This window comes from Hyaena hyaena, unplaced genomic scaffold, assembly GCF_003009895.1.
Source record: "Hyaena hyaena isolate Hyena2069 unplaced genomic scaffold, ASM300989v1 scaffold_400, whole genome shotgun sequence".
In the NCBI taxonomy this organism is placed as follows: domain Eukaryota; kingdom Metazoa; phylum Chordata; class Mammalia; order Carnivora; family Hyaenidae; genus Hyaena; species Hyaena hyaena.
In genome coordinates this window covers 1,540,312-1,565,550 of record NW_024081031.1, presented here as the reverse complement: position 1 = coordinate 1,565,550, position 25,239 = coordinate 1,540,312, and the positions used below count along the sequence as shown (strand labels likewise).

The window sequence follows — 25,239 nt, the reverse complement described above, 5'->3', positions numbered from 1 at the left end:
ACTTTCTCTTATACACATATATGTTCATATCACCAATAAAATGATGCCATGTCTAGTAGGATCCAAACCAACACTTCTCAAATGTTTTTGAAAAGGAAGCAGGATGTGTTGTGCCAAGGAAGGTTAACTTGAACTAAAGAATCTCAGGTTGAAATGTATCCAGGTGGAACTTCCCTTTCCTTTCTGCCAAAAGGACATTCAAAGAATACTTAAGGGACATCTGGGTGGCTCAGTCCGGTAAGTGTCGGACTCATGATCTCAGCTCAGGTCTTGATCTTAGGTTGTGTGTTCAAGCCCTGTGTTGAATGAATTCCATGCTGGGTGTGAAGCCTGCATATGAATGGAATGAATGAATGAATGAATGAATGAATGAATGAAAAAATAAATATCTCTCAAATTACAGACATGGTTTATATGGAGGAAGCTCATGGGGCAAATGTTTCCCTTCCATGGTGTTTCTGTATATAAAGAACAAAAATTGAGAAGGTGCTAACTAGCTATCTTGAGAGTTATGTGAAAGCAGCATTACAATTTCAGATTTGGATGGGACCCCAAACCCCACACAGGTGTGTGAATTCCCTTCTCAATGTTACCAACTTGGCGTCTAATATAGGCACTTCTAACAGTAGAGATCCTCACTACCACCACCAAATAACAACTGCAATAATAATAATTTTAGTAACAATAATGGCAGTAAAGATTGCCATGACAAGCCCAATTCCTAGCACCTAGTTGATGTTTTAAGAATGTGTTTGAGGGGCGCCTGAGTGGCTCAGTCAGTTAAGCAGCCAACTCTTGATTTCGGCTCAGGTTACGGTCTCTTGGTAGTGAAATCAAGCCCTGTGTCATGCTCTGCACTAGGTGTGGAACCTGCTTGGGATTCTCTCTCTCCCTCTGCCCCTCCCCTGCTCAAGTGCACACATGTGCTCGCTTGCTCTCTCTCTCTCTCAAAAAAAGAATGTGTTTGAAATTAATGAAAATGCTTATTCCAGCAGTTGTTTCATATTAAGGATACAATAAATTCAATCATTCCATTAATACTAATTGAGCATTTAATATGTGCTAGACCCTGGGTGTGGAGCCTGAGTATACAGGAATAAACATGAGGGACAAGGTCCTCCATCTTGTACGTGTGTGTATGTTTATATGTATACTGCCTACATTTATATATAAACATATAGAAGTTACGTATAATTTATACACTTATATTGTAAATATATTTATATATTTTTAATATATAGGATTTCATTTGATCTCACTTTGTGGACAGAAAACTTAAGCTTGGAATAGTTCAGTCACTTACTCGTGGTCACACAGGAGTATATGGCAAGCTGGGATTTCTCATCCGCCACTCTGAAATTCCAAAGCCCGTAGTCCTAACCGTTCACCTCACAGCCTCTGTTTTTAGGAGTTTCTTCCTGAAATACTAAAATTTGTCTCCTTGAAATTTCTATTGATCCATCCATATTCTGTCTACCTTTGAGGTAACATAGACATCTCATCTCATAGACTGCATCTCATCACCTTTGTAACAAGGGCAGGTCTTGGCATTTTTAGGGCAACTCACTTGCCCCTCCTCCTGTCTTATATTCTGTAGGTCACACATCCTTTTTTTGTGATTGTGCCTTGTGTGGTTCGGATTCCCATTCCGTGGCCATTCTGGGTGGTGAAGAGGAAAGTGGCCTGCATTCTGTAACCAGGTCAGAGTTTCCCTGGGTCTTTGGTCATTAGGAAGGTGACCTGAATTTGTATGGACAGAGAGGTGTGAGGAGCTGGTGAGTCATAGTCTCCAGTGAGCCTAAGAGTTGCAGAAGCCCTACCCATACTTCCTCTTCTTTTCTGTCCTCCTTGCTCCAGAGCATGTGACTTCAGTTAGGAGGTCCTGAGAAATATAACCGGAAGTGTTAAGAGCCGAAATTCATTTCAGCCATTACTATCTCAATAATCACTTTGCGGACACAGTGAGAAATGACCCACTAGATGAATAGCATCTGAAATTATCCAAATGCATTACTCTAGACCTGGTCAGTTTTGATGTCATGCGAGCGATGATACCCTCGTTTTAAAATATGTTCCAGTTTTAGTACCAAATGAGGTTGGACATTACATTATTCTGTGTGGTGTGTGACATTTGCTCTCCTAACATCCTGGAAAGTAATATTTCTTTTTTAGTTTGTGTCTTTATGATTGGCTGATAGTAGGTTTGGACCTTGTGGGCCACAATGTCATCTCTCAAGAAACAAAAACAAAGAATCCCCAAAGCCAGCACTAAAGAGACCAGCTGGCTCTGCGTCTAGTGGAACGGTAACTGAGGTAGCCTCACGTGGCAGCTGGTGGCATATTCACCACCCATGTGAACTTAATCGGTTGGCAAAATCCCTGCCCTTGATTTTCCTCATTTATTAAATGGGTATGGTCAGGCCAGCTTGACTCACAGGGTGAGGGCAAGGAGCAAGAAGATAACGTATGTGAATGTTCTTCCTAGCCTATGAAGTATTCGAAGTGTACATTATCAGTTTAAGTGGATAGGGATATGTAGGAAGGAAAAAAAAATAGGGGAGAAGTTAAGTGGGAACTGCCCAATGAAGGAGAATGAATGCTCACCTCCAATGTTAACAATTTTAGGGTAAAAGGGATACTTGATAGTATCTACTAGGAAAACTCTCTTGATGCTTCGTTTCTGTATTAAATATCTGTCCACACGGACTCTCCTATATCATTTCACACATAGTCCTCCAAATGCTGTTTGCTTCATAGTCCACACACACAAAACACTTGCTTAAAAAATCCTCTGATGAGAAGAATACCTTCTCTGAAGGTAAGATTTCCCTGCTTCTCTTCTGACATCCCTCCCTTCGAGAACACAATGGAAGCGTGACTTGGTGAGCAAGGAGTTGGACTCTAAGTTCTCTCTCTACGTGCTGGCGCCTTGGGTCAAGGAATCTTATCTCTTGGGGGGCGGGGAGCAGTTTTCCTATTTACAAAGACTAGGGTTGGATTCCAAGATCTCCAAGGTCTCTTCTAGCTCTTAAAAAATTGTTTTTCATGCCATTCTTTCTGAACTGTGTGGCCATTATGCAGATTGGGGTAGTTCTATGCAATGCAGATACAGACCAGACTCCAAAAGCTGTTATTACATGAAAAGACAGAATGCGGGATAGTGTTTAATATGACTCCTTTTGTATAAGAAAAGATACAAACTAGCATAAACGTATATGCTAGTACAGTGTTTGTGTTCAAGAAGATTATCTGAAATCATTCAAGTGAGGCTGTTAAACGGCCCTTGAAAAAGGGACTAGGCAGAGGAATTTGGAAGAGAGAGGCTTCAACTTTTTATTTTTGTAATTATTAAGACTTTATTGTTTTTAGGGCAGTTTTCACAGCAAAATGGAGGGGAAAGTACAGAGTTTTCTCATACAGCCTCTGTCCCCCCATGTACACAGCCTCCCTCAATATCAGCGTCCCACTAGAGTGGGACATTATGATGAATCCACACTGACACATCATAATCACCCAAAGTCCATAGTTTACATTAGAGCTCACTCCAGGTGTTTTACATTCTATGGCTTTAGACAAATGAATAATGACATGTGTCCACCATTAGGGTGTCATACAGAGTGTTTTCACTGCCCTAAAAGTCCTCTTTGCTCTGCCTAGTCACCTCCTACACCCTACCCCACAACCCCACAACCCCACCAATCCCTGATCTTTTTACTGTCTCCACCATTTTGCCTTTTCCAGAATGTCCTATAGCTGTAATTATATAGTATGTAGCCTTTTCAGATTGGCTTCTTCCACTTAGCAATATGCACCTAAGTTTCCTTCATGTCTTTTTTAAACTTTTTTATTTTAAATCTTTCTATAGTATTTGACTTTGCTAACTACATGCATGATTGTTTTTATTTGTTTTTTAAGGAAAATGACAGGATTATCAGTATAGACAAATTATGGATAGTTTTGCTTTCTTTGTTTTATTTGCCTGAAGAAAACCCACCTTATAATTTTTAAAGCCATTCTGGGTATTATCTATGTCTTGTCTAGCCTTGTCAGACAGGAACCCCAAAGATGTCAAGCAAAATTATCCCAAGCCCCCAAATTTCTCTTAATACTCCACAATAGGATACCACTCCCTGTCTGCAGTGCCTGCCTCCCCAATCCGCATACACAGCTGGGTCCTGGCAGCATGGACCTCCCAGTGAGGGGCGTGGGGGTGCCCCTCTGGACTCAGTAGTGTTAGTGACAGTTTGAATCTGCCACTGAGGCAAGAAAGAGAGTTCGGTCAGAGCTTGTGACATAAATCGGTCCTGAACATTAGCAATGTGCCTCTGGAGTTGAGGAAGGTAGGTCGTGTGTACTCAATGTTTAGGATTCATATCAGTCCCTGAATCTCGGAAATCCTGACCATCAGTATTGGCAGCTCAGACACAGCAGACTCAGTATTGGAAGGAAACTCACTCATGCATTGAATCTTTACTGTACCCTATCCAAATCAAAATCCTCTCTGTTCTCCTCAAAACATGGTACGGCGCAGTGGGAACAAGGGTTCTAGTCTGGCGGCTGCTGCTAACTTGCTCTGTGACTTTGGACAAGTGACATCACTCTAAGCCTCAGTTTCCCCAAATGTAAACAGTGGGGGTTAGGCCAGTGCCCTCACAAGTGCTGAACTGTCTAGGATTTTGAAGGCCTTTTGGCAACTCACACCCACCCCTGCTCCAGCCTCTCTTTCTGGGAGCAGATTAAGGAAAGAGACCAGAAACAAGCTCTCTTTTATTCTAGTTTACTGGTATGTGCTGACAAATAACCATGAAAAGATCTCAACTGAGATTTCCAAGGCAACCCTTGCAAATATGGGAGTAACCCAAAATAAGGGACCTCACAGCCTTCCAGACTGATAAAGCCAGACAGAGGGTCTTTGCAAGAAACGAGGGTAAGTGTTGGGAGCCTACTTAAAATACTGTCTGGCCCCTGGAATCTTAATTGATATCACCACATAGTACCTGATACTGCCGTATCTTTCCAGATTATTTCAAAATTCAGACTTCGATTCTGAGCAGGGAACAGTTGCTGGCTAAGTTACAGGGTCTCAGACGGTTGCCACCCTTGGCCTGAAGCTAAAGATCCCTCAGGAGCCTGGGGCAGATCCAAGCATTTGGGGATATGGTTCCAGGCCTGTTGCTCACCCTGAGTCAGAATTGAGCTCCTTCCTCAAATGGACCTTCACCCTCAGGCCATGGCAGCCTCTATATGATTGGGAACTTGCGTAGACTCTTCCTGACACCGATATAGGGAGAAGGGCTTTAGCCCTATGTGTGCCCATGAGGATGGGAGGGAAGAGAGAGAGAACACGGAGGGACAGACACAGGGCAGTGTGACCTAATGGTAGAGAATTTTACTTCGTATGACAGGATGGGTTTGAATCCTGACTTCCCGTTGACTCCTCCATTAACCCCGGACGGGTTTGGACCTCTCTGAGCTTGTTTCCGTTATAGTATGGGAGTAATAATATGCACCACACAGGTGATCCAAATGACACAGGCACACATGCCTAGCACAGTGCCTGGCACACGGCAGGCATCATTAATAAATGATGGCTTATGTAAATCTAACTCACCCCGGTAGGTGCCAGGACAGGAAAGTATGTGAGATGGGAGGGAAAAAGGACTCCACAAAGGAGGTTTATGGATGAATATGGGAAGCAAGTGAGCCAACAGAGGAGGAAAAAGAGGGGTCAGTGGCTCCAGGGCAGGGGAAGTGACCAAGGTGTAAACCAACAGCCTTCAGTGTGGGTGTTTCGAACCTGGTGCGCTCCTGGGCGCGGGAGGCCGAGTGAACAGGTAGCCACTCAGGCTTCCTCCGAAGGGCCTTGGAGCCTGAACCAAGGGCCGTTGGGCCATGGGGCCTGTGCCTACTTGCAGCTTGTCAGGATACAGGTGGGTCCAGGAGACAGAAACTGCTGGATTCTAGGCAGACGTGCCTCTGGCATGCGACCTTACCAGCGAATAAGCTGCTGTTGGGGTCTGGTCTCCGCCATTTTCCATCCTCTGCCTCAGGATCCTCTGGCCCTCTCTTTGAACTTAGTGAACAGGATTAGAACCTGGGCTCCGTCACAGGTCAGACCAGTTCAGTCTGAGAGCAGAGCATAGGATTTGCCCGGGAGAGAAGACGCATGCTGTGATCAGCTGGGTTCCCTGGGGAGCCTAAGGAGCAAGAAAGCTGACTGGTGGGAAGGGGAAATGGAGGAAGGCAAGGCCTCCTTGAGGTCTGGGGGAGAGGCTGTGAGGCCAGTAGCCTCGGGCCTGCTCCGCGTGCTCTGTTGGGCCACAAGCTGGTGCCGGCTTCCTGAGCTTCCTTCCTGGTGTTACGTGAGAGTGAACGCACGAGAGTGAACGCACTAGCCGTGGTGTCCCTTGGACCCTCCTGGTAACCCCCCTTGCGGGCACATACTTCCACCATGACGCCCAGGGCCCTCTCATGACCCTGGGTCTTTTCAAGTCGGGGCCCCAGGAACAGGCAGTGCTTTCTGCTCAGGAAACCCTTCAGAAGCCTCCTCGGCACCTCTTCTTCAGAGTTCCACCCCTGCTCTCTCTGAAGACATAATGGGCGGAGCTGATTTTTAACATAGTTTTCCAATTGCAAAAGTAAAACGTAATTGTAGCAGATACTGCAAGTGAAAGGAATTCAGAGAGGCTAAAACTCACTTGTCACCCAGCCATCCGAAATCGTTTCTGTTTGGGTGTTATTTCCTCCCAGTCCTTCTTCTGTGTCCATGAAGACATGTATCAGCTAGCCCACTTCAAGGTCTGCCTTTCTTCGGTTTATTTAGGAAGGAAGGGGTTTGTCTCATTTGTGCCAGGGCCACCCCCCGGGGAGCCCTGGTCTCCTTCCCCCGTGTCCCCAGGATGCTGCTCATGCTCCCTGGGTGTCAGCCAAGGGGCACCCTTCCCTTGGTGGCCTCTTCCCTGTCGTGTCCCCATCGCTGTGCTACCACCGCCTCAGGCGGTACAGTTACTGAAGGTTGCCGGATACAAAAGCGTTTACATCTCAAACCCTGAATGTTCAAAATTCTTTTTCCTTTTTAAAAAAATGTTTATTTTGAGAGAGAGAGAGAGAGCACTTGCAAGCAGGGAAGGGGCTTGCAGAGAGAGAGAGGGAGAGAGAAAGAGTCCCAAGCAGGCTCTGTACCATCAGCACTGAGGCTGAAGCAGGGCTTGAACCCACAAACCATGAGGTCATGACCTGAGCTGAAACCAAGAGTCAGACGCTTAACCGGCTGAGCCACTCAGGTGCCCAAACACATCTTTTTCAAATAAGCTTGCTCAGAGCCCCTGCCCAAGGTTGTGTGGCGCTGGTGAGAGGGATGCAGCATCCCTTGTTCAAGCAGCTCTTGAACTCTGGGGACATCCAAGCAAAGAACCCAAAGGGTGCGGAGACAAGGAGCGTCCTGGTCCTGGTGCAAAGTAGGGGTCTCCAAAGACAGTGTTGCTAAAACAAAGAAAGCAAAGGAGGCCGTTGGCAGTGTTTGCTCGAATCAAACGCGAGCATGTGCTGAGTTGGAAAACAGAAGGTCAGCAGTGAATGTGAATGGCGCCAGAGGAGATTTAGCCCACTGGACAGAGCCACATACTCCTGGTAGTGGGAGCTGCAGCTTCACCGGCGGGCATCGCTTGTCTGGGCACCAGGCAGGGCAAGGCTGCTGTGAACGGATACTGCCACCTCCCTGCTCTTACAGTTTGCCAGTGCCTTGGACTTGGAAAAGACCTCGCAGGATCATGGAGTCCAGTCTCTCCTCCCTACCCCCAGCTCAGCTGGAGTGGAACCGACATGGGACTTGGGTTTAGATAGCCCTGGCTCTTTCCTTACAAGCCAGATGGCCTTATCAAGCCACTTAACTTCCTTAAGCCTCAGCTTCTGGAAACAGGGCTAACAATACCTATTTCCCACAGTCATCGTGAAGGTCAAAGGAGTTGTGAAACTATATGCTAATATTGCTACTTATCAAGAGAACAATGTATGCAAATCACAACGATGTGATTTTGCTGTGTGAGGATTTAAAGATGCCCTACAGATGCTTCTCTGGAAGGGCAAAGAAGACATGTTTCATGAGTAACTGAAATGATGGACATGACCTGAGTATGTGGCTATGAAAAATAATTTTATTCTTTGGAAAAACTAAAGGGTCCACTTGATGATTGTATCTGTAGACCTGACCTCATTGGAAAAAGAGTACCCCAACAGGAAACCATTATCATCAGGTAGTAGAAAAAAAAAACAATAATTTCCCAGCAAGTTAGAAATCGAAGGAAATTATCTGATCCTCCTAGAGTATCTACTAAACAGCTAAAGCTAACACCATGCTAAATGATGACGGATTGAATGTTTTCCCTCATGACCCAGGAATTGCCCTCTTAGGCATTTGTCCTAGAGAAGTGAAAGCTGTCTGTGACTGTTCATGACAGCGTTATTCAGAATAACCAAAAAACCAAGAGCAGCCCAGATGTCCTTCATCAGATGAAATGGTCAGACAATGGTACATCCACAGTATGGAATACTACTCAGCAGTAAAAGGAACGAGCTATTGATCCATGCAACAACTTGGATGCATCTCAAGGGGATTATGCTGAGAGAAAAGCCAACTCTCAAAGGCTTCATACTGTATGATTCCTTTTATGTAATGCTTTGAAATGACAAAATTTGAGAAAGGAAAAATAGATTAGTGGTTGTCAGGGGTTAAAGAGGAGCTGGGGATACAGGCAGGATATGGATGCAGTTATTAAAGGGCAATGGGAGGGCAGTGGAACTGCTTTAGTAACTTTGGAGGTAGATAGAGGAATCTATGTAAGTGGTGAAATGGTTTATAGTTAAACATACACACATGAGTACAAGTAAAGCTGCAGAAACGAGCTGAGGATTGTATCAGGGTCAATATTATGGCCAACATATTACACCATAGTTTTATAAGATGTTACCTTTTGGGGGAGACTGGGTAAAGGGGAGCTTTATGTACTATTTCTAACACCTCTTTGTGAATCTACAGTGATCTCAACAAAAATTTCTATTAAAAAAATACTACTGAGGGGGTTGGTTTTACAAGCACCAGCTAAGGTAGGGTGTGTTTCAGGAAGAAACCAGAGACATACCATGTCAGCCCTATTAGGATAACAGTAGACTCTCAATGGAATTGGAGATGCTGGTGGTTTTAGAACTTAAAAAAAAAAAAGGCTTGGTGGAAACCCTGTATTTGGTTTTGTTTGTTTGTTTGTTTGTTTTCCTCTTTGATGCAGAGAGGGATCTAAAGAGTTATACAGGAAGCTTCCAGATGAGAAGTATACATAAAGAGTGAGCAGTTTGGCACCATCAGGGCCTCACACTTACGCCTCACAAGAAGCAGAACTCATGCCTCAAATCTGTCCAATGAAGGAAATGAGTTAAAATTCATTATAGGCAGTTGAGCATCCTAGGAAGGCAGTGTGTGTAGTGCTTAGGAGCACCGTGTCAGGTGCTAGATGGGTTAGGTTCAAATCCTGGCCCTGAACCTTAGTTGTTTGTGACCTTGCGCAAGTGAATTAACTTCCTTGGGCCTCAGTTACCCATCTCGAGGAAGTACTAGAGCCTTAGGTTGTTATCAAGATGAAACGGGTTACTGCTTAGAACAGTGCCTGGCCCATTCATGCTTAATAAAAGTGTTCTGCTCTTATTCTTATTACCCTTCTGGAAGGATGGATGAACACTTCCTACTGGCACAGGGCTAGATTCTCTTGAGCATATCATGGACCATCTCAGCCTTCTGCCCTGTTTCCCCATCTCCCTGGCCTGAGCTCCTGTTCTCCAGTGAGAAGTCTCGAGACTCTAAGAAGAGAAAAACCCAAAATGTCACAAGCTGATCATCTGTCTGAGAACAATTGCTTCCCCACATGTGCAGGTGTTTCCAGCTCTAGGATTGGCCGTGTGGGACGTGTTTGCCCTTGTGGGTAATCCTGGACCTCCTCCCTGCTGTCCTGGGCTCTCAAGGTTTAACCAACTGGTTGATCCCTAAGAAACATATATCCAAAATGTTAGAATAGAAAGTACCGGCTCAGAAGGTGAAGGCCACCTGCAGGCACCCACTGGGAACTTACTAAAAGAGTATTGCTGAGCCTAGCCTGTGGCAATCCGCATCACTGGGCATCGGGTCTAGGATCTCCATGTGAAATAAGTTTCCACGGACGATTTAATGAGAAACATTTGTGGGGTTCTCATCAGATGTCCGACTTTTTTCATCCTGCCAGCAGGCCTTCAAGAAAAAGGTAGACAGATAGCAGAGCTCGTGGGTGGCTTACTCAGTTATGCATTCAGCTTCATCTCAGCTCATAATCTCACAGCTTGTGAGTTTGAGCCCCTCATCGGGCTCTGTGCTGACAGCTCAGAGCCTGGAGCCTGCTTGGGATTCTGTGTCTCTTTATCTTTTTGCCCTTCCCCCATTCATATTTTGCTCTCTCTCTCTCAAACATCAAAAAAAATTTTTTTTAAGGAAAAGGTAGATAGCAACCATAATTATCTTTATGTTTACCCCCTTGAAAGTTGAGACCCTGAGAGGTGACATGTTTTCACCCAAGGACACATGCATGAATGCCACTTCTGGGGACACTGTCTTGCACCAACTATAGCTCAGAGGCACTGAAACTGGCCTGCAACTTCTCTGCTAAAACAACCTCCGACTTTCCCCCCAGACTCTCCAGTGCCCTACAGAGTCAGGAGCTGACTTAGTAATTTTCCTGCCACAGCTGGCGTTTAGAGCTCCTAGCTCTCCTGAATTACTGGGGTTGCAGACGAGCTCAGTGACTTTGGGTCCATCCCCACCCCATCCATAAAGCTGTCAGCCAGATACCGACTGCGGAACCTGCTTGTCCATCCTTGGTGAGGGAGCAGGTGCAGGCAGCACTACTGTTTGCGGTTGGGGGTGGAGAGGGGTGAGGGTAGAACCTGTTGACTCAGAGGCTGTCTCAGGTGTAAGCGAGGAGAATATAGGCCCAGAGCTCCACTCCATTTTCCCCTTTAAGCCCCCTTTTCTGGCTGCAAAGCTACTTTTGTGATGCTCTCTGCATGTACCCACCCACTCCCAATAGAGAAAACACAGCTCTGAAAGGAAACCCGGCAGGTAAAAACCAAGCATGAGACCTGGGTCTGGGAAACATTTGGGACACATTTGAGTTTATGTACATCCTAGACCATGAAGCAGAACTGAGAAATCAAAAGAAATCAGAGTCTTCAGAACTCTGAACTCCAGCATTTGTGCACGTAGAGGAGAAAACCAGCACTTTGATGGAGAGGTGAAACTGGCGTGGGGGGTGGGGCGGGGGGGGCTGTTGCAGTCCTGGATCTGGAACCACATGCATAACATTTCTGTCATTTCACTGCACGGGCCGCATCCTCACGGTTCTGCCATAGAAAGGCCCTCTCAATCACCCTCCAAAATGTCTCTGACCCATCTTGAAAATTGGCTTTAAATCCAGCTTGAGCTCTGGGTATGTATGTGTCATACACTGTGTGTAGGACTCAAAATGGAAATGTTCTCTGACGAATGTACACGTTGCTGGGGAAACCGCGTTTGACAAATGGCTTCCGAAAGAGCTGGCGTTTATGAGAATCGGTTTCTGTGCCCAGCACTGTGTGAAGCATGCAACATACGTTAATTATCTCATTTTGTCATCACAAGAGTTCCCACAAAATGGGTATTATTATCTCCACTTAATGCATGAGAAGAACGAGGCCGAGGGAGATTAAGTAACGTGCCCAAGGGCCTGGGCTACTAGGTGGCAGAGTTTGGATTGCAGCCCGGGCCTAGATCTCCAGGTCGAGCAATTGGTGTTCAGCCAGAACACCCCAGAACTGGGACAGTACTATATGCCTGTTTGGTTTGGCTGTGACCATGACCTCTCCTGGTAGTTAAATATTCTGAATGTCGCCTCTGTCCAGATCCAGACTCCATCCACTTTACTGCTATCTGGTGGCCCCTTAAATGAAGTTGAGAAACCAAATAATTTGGTCCACTTTGGGGGAAATGTCCCCCCCCCCCAGTAATGTAATGGCCACTTCCTGAGCCCACGTCTCAAAGGAGTGACCAGCAAGGTGTATTAGTTTCCCAAGGTTGCCGTAATAAAGCACCACAAAGTGTGGCTTAAGATAACAGAAGTCTTGTCACAGTTCAGGAAGCTAGGAGTGCAAGGTCAAGGTGTTGCTAGCATTGGTTCCTTCTAAGAGCCGTGAGGGAGAGTCAGCTCCATGTCTCTCTCCTAGCTTCTGGTGGCCCAGGGTTCCTTGACTTGTAGAAGGCCGCCTTCTACCTGTGTCTTTTCGCATCATCTTTCCTATATGTGTGTCTGTCTCTGTGTCCAAATTTCTCCTTTTTCCAAAGACCCCAGCCATATTGAATTAGGGCTCATCCAGTGGCCTCACATGGACTTGATGACCTCTGTAAAGACCCTTTCTCCAAATAGGATCATATTGTAAGGTATTGAGGATGTGGACTTCAGCGTATCTTTTGGGGAAGTCGCAATTCAACCCATAAAGTGCGGCAACCTCCCTCTCCTCATTCCTGGCCCCAATCTGGTCTTTCCTTCCCTCCCATCCAGTCCATGCTTCCCTCCTGGGCAACAGGTAAGGACAAACTATAGCAAATCTGTTGTAAGAACAAAACCAATGGCTGCATGAACCTGTTCTTCCTTCTCTCATCCAGCTTCCCTTCATCGCATGCCAGCGAGTGGCATTTTGCCCAGGCAGTCACTATGCCCTGGGTGCACCAAGAAAAACAAAAACAAAACCGGTGCCAGAGCCAGGAGAACCTGACATGTTTTAGCCTGAGGCCTCGGTGCGGTTGCTCTGGGGAACATCAAACATATGATTTCCTCTGTCCGAGTGCACGACTAGGCCGTGGGGTTCTTTCAATTGGTGGTTCTCTAACTTTTTCCTGCCACAGACCCCTTTGTGGAATAAAGAAAGCCTGCCAGCTCCTTTTATAAAAGCATACCCTAACCACCCGAGGTTGGCAGTGGAAGAGGAATCTTCACGTGCAAGGGATGGTTGGACATTTATAGCACAATTTTTGTGCCCCAAATTTACCTTTCTCTTGTAACTTGCACTGCCTACCACTTCTGTCACCATTACTGGCTTAGGGGAGGCCTCTCTCTGCTAGTGCTTCTTCCCAACCATTAGAAGCTTGTCATAGTGCCCCATGGCTTGGTTGGTCCTGGGCGGCAGCATTTATTTAAACATGGCCGAAGACCCAGAGACCGGAAGGTTAATCACATTTCTTTCGAAAAGGTTTCTGGGTGTGGTTGTCTGGGAACTCAAGGCTGTCTTTATATGTCCACTGTGGACAGTCTCCCCATTTTGCACCCCTTCTGCCACCACATGACTACATCTTTGGATCCAAATATATACTCAGAGTAGAGGCCACAGATGGGAACAAGCTTCCTCTCTGCCCAGCGTGAGGCCTGCCTTCCCAAGGTCACAGCCTCCTCTGCTGGGACTGACTGATGGTGGCAGAGCTTACTCCCTTCAGGAGAGATCCTGCCCCAGACCGTGGCCTTGGGAGACCACACAATCCAATCTCTATGTGGAAAAAAAAATCTCCACATACAGGGTGAATTGTCTTCCGGAAGCTCTTTTGCTCTCTGCCCTATCACTTGTGAGTGGCATCCTGACAGAAGATACCTCACCATAAGTCACAGGGAGAACAGAATTCCTTTTGAAGAGGAACCAGTGAAACAATGTCATCTTTCTGTTAAGTGGCAAACATTTGTGTTCATGGGCCGTTAGGCTAAAATGGGAGACTGGAGATTATTCAGCCAAGTGGAGGCTCCTCGCTTTACAGAGAGGAAACAGGCCCAGAAAAGGAAAGTGATTTTCATACTGTTGGCTAAAGGCAAAGGTGGGACTAGAATCCAGTTCTTCTGATTCGCAGCCCAGTACTCTAAAATATTGGTCCATTCCATACAGCAGAGCACGTAGACTCTCGTATTATAAACTTTAATTCACGTGGAGACCAGGTTACAACAACGTGGAGGAATACTTCTGAATCATCAGTGAATCCAAAATGACAGTCTTAGCCCTGCTGGATGAGGGCTCTAACCACATGAGTGTGACAGCAGAGGGAAAATATTTCAGAGGTTCCCTAATGTTCTGTCTCCCGGATGCCTCTTAAACTGACCCTTTTCCCCTGTCTTCCTGCCTCCGCGTGAGCCAAACTAGTCAAACCATTTCATCATCCCAGAGTGACTAATAACAAAGTCCCAGATCCTAAACACAGTCCAGAAGGGTCTAGATGTCCTGGGCTCATCTTACTTTTCCAACTTTTTAAAAAATAATATATTTTTAGTTTTGAGAGAGAGCGTGCGCATGCGCACACATGATGGGGGTGGGGGGCAGAGAGAAGGTGACAGACAATCCGAACAAGTTCTGCACTGTCTGCACAGATCCTGATGTGGGGCTTGAACCCACTAACCAAGAGATCATGACCTGAGCGGACGTACGACGCTCAACAGACTGAGCCACCCAGGTGCCCTCACCTTCCCTGCCTTTTACCCATCCTTTCCATCTCTGTGTTCCAGCCAGATGTGGTTCCTCAGAACTCCACAAATAAATCATTCACCCCCTGACTGTCATTTCTTTCTCTAACAGAGAAAAGAAAAAGGTCTGCCTACAAAGAAAAGAAAAAGAAAAGGATTCTGTCTAGAAAGCGTTTTCTCCTTTCCACCTAGATCACTGGTTCTCCAACAGGGGGATTTTTACCCCCCACCCCCACCCCCCAGGACATTTTGCAATATCTGGAGAAGGTTTTTTGATTCTTACAATTGGCATCTAATGGGTAGAAGCCAGGGGTGTTGCTAAACATCATACAATGCACAGGGCAACCCCTCCTCCCCATGACAAAATATTATCCAACCTAAAATATTTTAGTGCTAAGGTTGAGGAACAATCAGTTTTCGGAGCACCACTTAAATACCACTTCTTCCATGAAGCCCTCCCATGATACTTCATATTGGTTGAGGGTCCCTCCCCCTCACTATGCTCCCACTCTTCCCTTCTCCTTCTCAATCTTGGCACATGGGAGTATCTGAGATCATGTAACCTGTGCCTTCCCTGCCAGCTTCAAGACAGAGTGGAGGGTTTGGTTCACCACTGATCCCAGTGCCCTGTACACTGCCCGGTGCAGTTAGGGATTGCTTTTTGCCTAGCTGACCCTAGAACACAGAGAAAGGTGGTTTTCACAGGTGACGGGGCTTATGTGGGCTTTGGAGGGCTTCAAACACAGACCCACAGATACCCATGGTCAAGAGCACAGTCTGGGGATGCTGCCAGAAGTGGGTGAATATCATAAATCTACCACCTCCTAGTTGAGTGACTTTCAGTAGGTTACTTAATTTCTCTGGAATTGGGTTTCATCATCTGTAAAAGAAGCATAAAAATAGAACCTGTTTCATAGTTAACCGTGAAGATAAAAAGATGTAGTGTACATAAGGTACGGAGTGCCACCTCTGACATGTGGTAAGGGATTAACTACCGAGAGGAGGAAAGGGCCAAGGGATGATGTGACCCATTCTAGAAGTCCACTGCAGCCCCCAGGCCCTGGGTAGTGGGCCTAGAGACGTGGAAGGAACATCAGGAGACCGCTGGTCAACCTCTCCTTCTGAACTTTCTCCACTCCTTAGAGTGTGCCTACAAACGTCCCATCTTACCTCTCCCTGGGGCTGGTTATTTGAACCCCAAATAGCTCTCTACCCAGACTAGAGGGGTGCTTAAAATTCACCTAGAGGTAGGGCTGAAGGCAGCTTTCCAGACTGTCTCTTTCCCCCTCCCTCCTGGACCCTCTTAAGAGCTCTGGCCTGGCACCCCAGATTTCTGGTCTGGATCCCACCTCTCAGGCCAGCCTTTAGGATGGCAGCCCATTTAGACCCAACTCTAGATTTCTCCATCTTCCTGGGCTCCGCCTGTGGTGCCAGCAGGGGCCCCACCCGCTGTAGCCAGCCTGGCCCCACCTCCCACCAGGTCTGAACCCTGGTCCACAGCCAGGTATCACAGTTCCCACCAAATCTGCATCTGCAGGGGAATTTGCAACATTTGCACTGAACAATTCCCAGAATTTGATGGCCATCCTTCCTTTTGCCCCAGAGGAGGAGGAGGAGGAGGAGGAGGAGGAGGAGGAGGAGGAGGAGGATCTTTTCCATTTCCAAGCCTCTTTGCTCCCTTTCCCCAACACCCCACCCTCATTCGAGACCTTCAAAAACTGTTTTTAAAAGAAACAAAGGTCCACTTCCTACACTGCTCAGGTCAGCAAACAGAAGTGTCCATCTGAAGATGGACGGCTAGATGGAAAAAGGGGGGCCCCGCCCAGGCAGCGAGGATGCCAGATGAAGCATGTGGGAGCCCAGACAGTAAATCCTTTAGCTCTGGGAGCAGGTGTTGGAGCCGAGTCCCACACAGGTAGCCATGCACAGGAACCTCTTGAGAGAAGCCCCTCCCTGCCCACAGAGCCCTGTGAGTGCCGGGCAGACTCCCAACAGCTTGGGGTGAGGAGGGGTCCCTACAGCTGAGGGAGGAGAGGAGAGGGGGCTGGTGGCGTGAGCTGAGTGGGATGGATCCCTGGCCACCAGCACATCCTGGCTCTCTGTGACCAAAGCCACCCACTCCCCAGGGGCTAGCAGCCCTGTCACTTCTGTCGACTACTTTGGCTTTCTGCCCTGGGGCCTGTGAAACCTGATGGGTCAGTTTCTAGATCTGGGCTGATTCTCTGCCTCTTCCTGCTTCTCATACCTTCAACTTCAGAGACTGTGTGGTGCCCCTCCCCCTCAGCCTACAAGAAGGATGTGGGTTTTTTGGTTTTATTTTTGCCCAAAATGCCCAGTGAAAGGTCTGTTCTCCTAATCAGCAATTCTGATCCCTGGGAAGTTATTGAAAGGGTCAAAACAGCTGAAGTTAGACCCCTGAAGATTTGAATCAGGGACTTGCCTCTATCCCAAAGCGAGAACGGTTCCTCCCGTGGAGGAGAAATGGGAGCGCAAGGAGTGGAGGTCAGCCTTCTCCCACCACCGCCCAGTCTGGTTGTGGCGGGAAGACCACTTTCCTTTCCTACAACTCTTTTTATTCTGTTTTTTTTTTTCACTTCAGAGAGGCAGACAGGGGCCTTTCCCTGCCCCCTCCCCATTATTTGGTAATCCCTCCATCGTGCATAAGACAATCTTTGCTCAGTGCCTACTAAACATTTGAGTGACTGCGCGGAGCGGGAGATAGCTCAGTAGGGCTGGGGGGAGGGGGAGGCAAGGAGGCCACTGGGCACGCAAGGAAAGAGGGCATCACTCTCCGGGTTCTCACGAGCTTCCTGGCCCTGACCTTGGCCCTGTGGCCGATTACTGGTGAGAGGAAGCTTCAAGGAGAGATGGTTTACTCAAAGATGGCTGATAGAGAATAGAAATGGGCCCCACCGTGGGTACTTGCCAACCTCGGCAGGGACACATACCTCGCGGGGACACAAGACCTTGCAGGTCCAGAGGTGTGCTCTGTACTAGCTGGACACTGGCCCATCAGAAGGCCCCTGCTCCCGGGAACTGCAAAGACAGACTTGTATGAAAGAGAACTTGAAGAAAGTCTGAGGCAGTTGCCCTGGAAGGGGTGCAGGGTTGAAAATAATTGTAATAATATTAAACACTCTGGGTACTTATTGGGTGCCAAGCCCTGTGTTAAGTACTTTGTGTCCATTATTTTATAAAACCCCCTCAACAACTCAATAAAGAACTTGGGCTCTGGAGCTTCACCGCTTGGATTTAAATTTTAGCCTTGCCTCTTTCATGTTGTGTGACCTTGGGAAACGGCCTGATCTTTCTGGGCCTCAGCCTCCTTATCTGTAAAATGGGAATAGTAGTGGGACCTACCTCGTGGTATTCTGAGGATTATGTCAGGGAATACAAGCAGTGACGCAAGCATTCTGCTCACAAGGTGAGCACCGGACAAGTATTAGCCACAGTTAGTAATGTTATTGCCTCTTGGAGCTTATTCCTAGGGCCACCACGACAAAAGTCTCATAAACTGGTGGCTTGGACAGTGGGAATTTATTGTGTCATAGTTCTGGATCGAGGTGAGGGCTGTGAGGGAGAATCTGCCCCATGCTCCTCTCCTACCTTCTGGTGGCCTCAAGCATTCTTTGGCTAATAGATGGCCATGTTTGCCCTGTGTCACTTCACATCGTCTGACTTCTGTGTGCTTCTATCTCTGTGTCCAAACTTCCCCTTATCTTAGCGTGTTTGGGCTGCTATAACAATAGCATAGACTAGGCGGCTCGAACAACACAACTTTTTCCTCACAGTTCTGAAGGCTGGGAAGTCCAAGGTCAAGGTAATAGATTTGGTGTCTGGTGAGAATCTGCTTCCTAGTTCACAGATGGCCGTCTTCTCACTGTGTCCTCACATGGCAGAAGAGGCAAGGGAGCTCTCTAAGGTCTCCTATAAGAGTATGAGGTTGGAACCCTCATGACCTAGCCACCTCCCAAAGACCCCACCTCCAAATACCATCACACCAGGGACTAGTTTTCAACATATGAATTTGGGGGGGGGGAACATAGACATTCATTGTATACTGTGTTTTTTATAAAGACACCAGTCATATTGGATTAGGACCCATTCCAGTGACCTTACTTTAACTTGATTACCTTTTCTGTAAAGATCCCATTTCCAAATAAGGTCACATTCTGATGTCCTGGGAGTTAGGACTCCAATGTATCTTTTTGGAGAGGACACAATTCAACCCATAATACAAGTCCAAGTAACCCGCTCAAGATCACATAGCTTGCTGGTCATGAAACTGGGTCTGAGGACCTGGATTATTTGGTGACAAATCCCATGGCATACACCCCAGCATAAAGCCCCAACACTATTAACCTTTTCTGGGCAGGGAGAAAGAACCAAAGAGAGACATTTAGAGTCTGCTGTGTTGATAGCATTTTCCTTCCTTTCTGCCTTCCTCTGTAGCCTGCCTGCTCCAGGCTGAGCTGGTAAACTATGAGCGAGTCAAAGAGTATTGCCTCAAAGTCCTGAAGAAGGAAGGAGAAAACTTCAAGGCCCTTTACCGGTCCGGTGTGGCCTTCTACCACCTTGGAGACTATGACAAAGCACTCTACTACCTGAAAGAAGCAAGGACCCGACAGCCAACAGGTAAGGAAGGCGGCAATTGCTGGTTTCGTACCGTCAGCCTCTCTGGCAGCTCCTGGCCTTCTTATGGGGGTGCTCAGCTTTTGGGGCTGGCAGAGCCTGGTGTGAGCTAGGACCTGAAATGAGGAGAGTAAGCAGTCCCTGTGTTTGCCTGGGGTCTGGGTTCCAGGGAGCCTGAGCACCTCTTTCAAATACGATATGGAATTCTTTGGGTTTTCTTCCAACCCAGGACCCAGCTCTCTTCACTTACTCAATAAATACCTAGTATTATATTTAGTATGTGCCACGGTTTGTGCTGGGCACCAGGGATGTGGATGAGAAGGTGTAGTCCCACCTCGTGAGGCTCTCACACTCCAGTTAGTGCGACAGAATACGAATGGATGCTCTTGGCACTAAGCTCAGCATCTCCTAGGAAGCATGCTCTGACTTCTCTGGTCAGGTGCCGTTTCTTAGAACCTGCATTACCTGGACCACTCACTTAAATTTGTATCTACCAGCTCAGCCATTCATTCATTCCACAGATAGTTACTGAGCAGGTCCAGTGGATCAGGGAATATTTGAGGTGCTGGGTAGATAGCAGTGAAGAAAAGGAAGCTGCTTCCTTCAAGGAGTTTATGTTATAATGGAGGAAGATGGACAGTAAACAAATGGACAGATAGATAATGTAATATTTAGTAGTGGTGAGTGCTAGGAAGAAAATAAAGCAGAGTGAAAGAATTAGGAGGAAAGGGGCTGCTATTTTACGCCAGGTGGTCAGGAAGAGCCACTCTGAGGAGGTTAATGTGGCATTACCAAGTTTGCCTTGAGTTTGACTTGATGTTGCCATTGTTGTTCACATGGCTATTTTTTTTTTTTTTTAATGCAATTCTCCTTCCAAGAAGACTTAATTTAAGAACTTCAGGACCAGTTTGCCAGTATCCAAATATATATATTTTCCCATATTTTTTAAGAACACACATATCTTTATTTTTATGTGTTGATTTGTTTTCTATATATAAATTGTGTTCTATACTGTAGACTAAGGTAGACTTGAGGACTAAGAACCAGACTCATTTCACAGAATTTCTTGAACACCTCTATATGTCAGCACTGTTCTAGATGCCACAACTGGCATTTTTGAGTAGTAGACGACTACTTCATTTCTGCTGCCTGAAGTACTGTATCCTAGGCAGCCTGAAACCCTGGTCTTTTAAAAAAATTTTTTTTAAACATTATTCATTTTTCAGAGAGAGAGAGAGAGAGTGTGAGTGGGGGAGGGGCAGAGAAAGAGGGAGACACAGAATCTGAAGCAGGCTCCAGGCTCTGAGCTGTCAGCACATTGCCGGACACGGGGCTCGAACCCCCGAACCACGAGATCATGACCTGAGCCGAAGTTGGACGCTTAACGAACTGAGCCACCCAGGTGCCCCTGAAACCCTTGTCCTGCAGTGTGCCCAGAGCTAGGCTGCTCAATTCCTAGAATTGGGGAGAAATGCCCCATTTGTGGTGAGGTGGTGCCTGACCTTTCTTAGAAGGACAAATATAAGACAATGAATCAGACTCATTTTAAGCTCTTCAACTTAAAAAAAAAATTACATTCAGTTAATATTTATTGCTCATTGGATGAAGCACCTTTAGACTGATCTATTTTGGTCCTCATGGCAACTTTATGAAGAAGGTACTATGATCCCCAGGGGAGGCAGGCTGTGCAGTCAGACCCACCGCTTACCACGTGTCTCCTTGGGCATCTTAATCTCTCCAGGGCTCAGCTCTCCCTTCAGTCACTGTGAGGATGATGCCACGTCCTTAGGATGATTGTAATGATGGTTAAATAGATAATGAAGGGAGCGAGTGGGGCACAAAGCAGGCATTCAGAAATGGAGGCTGTTTCCTGCGGATGAGACGGGAGGCTCAGAGAAGTTGGTAACTTGCCCGAGGTTAAACGCCAGAGTCTCGACCAGCGGTGCTGAATCAGCACCAGCGTCTGCTGCTACCTAGGAGTAAGTGGAGGGAGGCTTCCGCTCTCACCTCCTTCCCGTCTGCCCCCTGGGTCCCAATGATCCGTCCACATTCTAGGGGTGGTGGAGAGGAGGGCGGACTCCTGGCCACCCCCTCAGGCTCCGTGATCTGCAGACACAGCTTTGACCTGATTCTGTGTAGACCTCCCTGATTCTGTGTAGTTCCCCCCACCATGCGTGCCCTGAAGCGTGTTTCTGTCCTCACAGACACCAACGTGATCCGGTACATCCAGCTGACGGAGATGAAGCTCAGCAGGTGTTCCCAGAGAGAGAAGGAAGCCATGTAACCAGAGCACCTCCCTAGAGCTGCACCTGCGCCACACCCGGGACTTCCAGGCAGCCCTCGGTGAAGAGCCCCTCGTGGGTGTCATTCCCTTCTCCCCACTTCTCCCGGCTCCCCCGCCTTCCTCCTACTGACCCTCCTCAACAATCAGTCTGCTCCCGGTGTGAAGAGAAGGAGGCATGCAGATTGGGAATCTGGTCGGTAGCCCGAAATGGAGATTCCCCTTCTCTGGTAGGTCAGCTACTGAGAGGGACCTCACTTCTTCGGGGACACAGCTGGAGAGGACTCTTACGGGCCGGGAATGCTGTTGCAGCTTTGACTTTGGCCAGCGCTTCTGATGGAGGCAGAGCCTGGTAGGTGTACCCTCCCAGGGGCAGCAGGCACGGAGCCCACGGGCTGGCCCCCTCCCCGCTTTCCCGACCCACCAGAGCATCTCCAGGCAACCGTGTCAAATCCAGGGGCGGGACAAACACCAGAAGCATTGGTGAGGCGGACAGACCGTGAATTTGTACACTGGATTCCCCACCCCGCCCCCCAGTAACCTCAGCCCCCGCCTGCCTCCCTCACTTGTTGTCTCGGCTTCCATCTCTCCCCCTTGGGGAGCTGAGACTCTGCCAGGTTTCACATGCCTCCGGAGCCCACGCTCAGTGCCCTCTGGTGACCACACATACCATCCGCCGTGTTCCCACGCAGCAGGCAGCTGTGACAGCAGAGGCGTAGGGTCAAGTGGGCCCGGGGCTGGCCGCCTAGGTGACGGGGCATCTGACGTCTAGGGGAAGGAGCGTTGTGTGGACTGGGGGATCGAACTGTGGACTGAGTGTAAATAAAAATAAATGAGCAGGCGGCAGCTCCTGTCATCTCTTTTGGAAGTAGCCCCCTCTCTCACTGTCACTCCCTCCCCCAACTCTCAGTCAGAGCTACTTCCAGCCAGGCGGGACGGGACTTCCCCCACAGCAGCGGGCGTTTGTCCGGTGGTAAACAATGCTGGCTGCCGCCTTTGTGCGGCGGAGTGGGCCGGTGTCGCGGAGACTGCCCGGGGACTTGGCTTTGCGGGAACTTGCATGGCCTCCTTTTGATGAAATTATCCGGACTCAATATCTAGCACATAGAATGTGTTCAACAAATATTTGTTGAATGAATAAATTATGACTGCAGACTGGCTCTCCTGCCTTAAACTAATTTTATCCCAGCCTAGTCTCCTGATATCTATGCTCTTTACGCTCCGCCATGTTGCTTCAGTCAAATAAGAAACATTTTTACTGAGGGCTTATTGTTTACCTATCGTCATCGTGCAATACGCTGTGGGACATAGGATGTAGTCCCGGTCCTTAAGGAGGCGGAATAGTTGAGAAATACTCATGTGGGATGATCACCAATGACACCTTTAATTTATACGATGCTTTAAATTTTTCAAAGCACTTTCGTGTATTTTTTGTGTGATTAGTGAGACAATATTGTACAAATTAAAATATATACAGATGCAATAATGTTAATAGTTAGCATTTATTAAATGCACTATCCTCGGATCTTTACATGTATAATCTCATTTCTTTCATGCAACTACTCCATGAGATACTATTTCCATTAGATGGATAAGGAAACTGAAAACCAGACACAGTAACTATCCCAACGTTACATGGATGGCCTCAAGTGGCATAGCTAGGATTTGAACCAGGTCTGTCTGACTCCAGAGCTCCAGCTATTAACTAGTCTATAGTTGGTAGTAGCTGCTCTAGGAAGCATTTTTATTGAGCGATTACAACCATTCGAGAGCAGGACAGTATGTATTAAGTTGAAAAGCCTTGCCTATGCCAATGGTAGAGTGGGCTGCCTCTTGTATTTAGCTCAAGGTTAAAAAAAGGTCCTTAACACTAGACTCCCTAGTGGTCAGGGCAGTGACGGGCCAGGAGAAGACAGCTGAGACCTAGCAGTTATTTCTGTGTATTGTTCGTTCTATTTTCTGACGTCAGCGCATATCCAAAGCCACCTAGCATTCCCCCAGCATTGGGGAAGATTCACAATTATAGGTAGAGATGGAAAGGAAACGCAAAGTTAATTGTGGGTTCTTTGTGTAATCAGAGGCTCCACCACACCAGGATCCAATCACTGCTGAGGGGCCCAGAAGGCAGCAGCCCAGGATGCGTTCACACACAGCTCCTGAAAGGCTTCTGGTGGGGGTTGGAGAAGGTGCTAAGAACCTCTAGGGGTTCGCAGTTGCTTGCCTGTAGCTCACCTCCGGGGAGGAGGAGAAGCTGCCACCTTCTCCCCCACGCCTACTGTATACTTGCCTCTGCCCTCCTCTTCCGGGATGGTTTCACATGTTCCTGACTCAGAGCCATCCCGAGGCATACGCAATACAGGCACATGTGTAAAACTCCTCTGTTCCCAAGTCTCCAGCCCAGAAGGCTTGTGAGCTGGCAAACTGCCAGGTTGAGGATGCGGTCAGAGGTGGACCGCAGAACCAGTTCCTACCAGCACAGCCGTCCTTTGCTCCTTCGTGTCATCAGGAAGGACTTGAACTAACTGCTCCCAACATGGAGCGGGACAGAGCGTCTTGCCTCGAGTAAGTTGGGGCAGGGCTGGACACGTGGGGAGAAGATGGTTGCCATCCTTGTAAAGAGAAAGGTTGAAAACTAGAACCAGGTGAGGACAGCCTGGTGCGACCTCACAGAACAAGCATACAGGTCTCTGCTTGTCTGGTGATACACACGTGCTTCCTGGAGTCCACTCACTGTGACCCAAAGCTAAGTGATCCCAAAGCAAAAAGTTGCCTTGGGGGTGCTGTTTGATGTTTGGGGGGAGGGATTGAATTTGCTGTGCGTTTGTCCGACAGAGACTTCAGAGAGCTAGTAAGCAAAATCAGGTCTATTCACCTTAGCAGACCTTCAGCTTCTTTCTCCCATCCCTCCCCAAAACAGGGGCTGTGATCACATGCTTTATTTGCAGATGTCCCTGAACTAGACCTGGAGCATTAAACTTGGATCTGACCTGCCTTGTCATCTCCTGCCTGGACTTTTGTGATAGACTCTTGGGGGGTTGGGGAGTGGATTGTACTTTTCATGTTATTGCTAGGAAAGCGTCACGTGTGTATTGTAGAAATTTTCGGGGGGAAAAAGACAAACCCGTCATCCTAGCACCCAAGACAAACATTGCCTCCCTTTGGAATCATCTTTCAGTTCTTTTTTGTGTAAACGTACATGTGCACATGCAGGGTTGGTTTTTTTTTTTTAAACAAAAATTGGAGTACACTGTATATACTCTTTAGTAACTTACTTTTCAAAATGTGTATTTCTATTTCAGAATATGTAATACATGCACAGATACAAAATTCAAAAAGGATAGAAAGCTCTACAGTAAGAAGTAAATCTCCTTTCCATCCTGACTGCTGGCATCTAGTTTCCCTCCAATTACTTGTACTGTATATCTTTCCAAAAACACTTATGCATTTTCAAATATATGTGTATATATTCTTTTGTCACACACAAATAGTAGCATATCAGACACACTGTTTTGCACCTTGCGCTCCTTCACTTCCTGGACCACGAACGGAACATTTTTCGCGTGTCTCTCAAACTTTTTCCACAGGATCCTCATTACATGGATGGGCTCTCATTTGGTAACCAATCTCCTAAGAGCGATTTTTTCATTTGTTCTCAACCTTGATTGTAAATAATGTTGCAGTAGACCTTCTTGTAGCTAAATTTTGCACACGCCGGTGACCATTTCCTTGGAATAAAATCCAAGAAGGAAATTGCTTGACCATCTTTAAGAATTTTGTTATATG

At 47.3% G+C, this 25,239-nt stretch overlaps 1 protein-coding gene across 1 annotated transcript in view; it reads left to right on the top strand.

The window, feature by feature from the left end:
* Positions 1-24,837, top strand: part of TTC9 (tetratricopeptide repeat domain 9) — a 32,304-nt gene extending 7,467 nt beyond the window's left edge. The window contains exons 2-3 of the mRNA XM_039251848.1: positions 18,996-19,178; positions 21,380-24,837. Coding sequence (XP_039107779.1) covers positions 18,996-19,178; positions 21,380-21,459 — 263 coding nt within the window. The 3' untranslated portion in view covers positions 21,460-24,837. The remainder of the gene's footprint in view (positions 1-18,995; positions 19,179-21,379) is intronic.
* Positions 24,838-25,239: the final 402 nt, after the last annotated feature.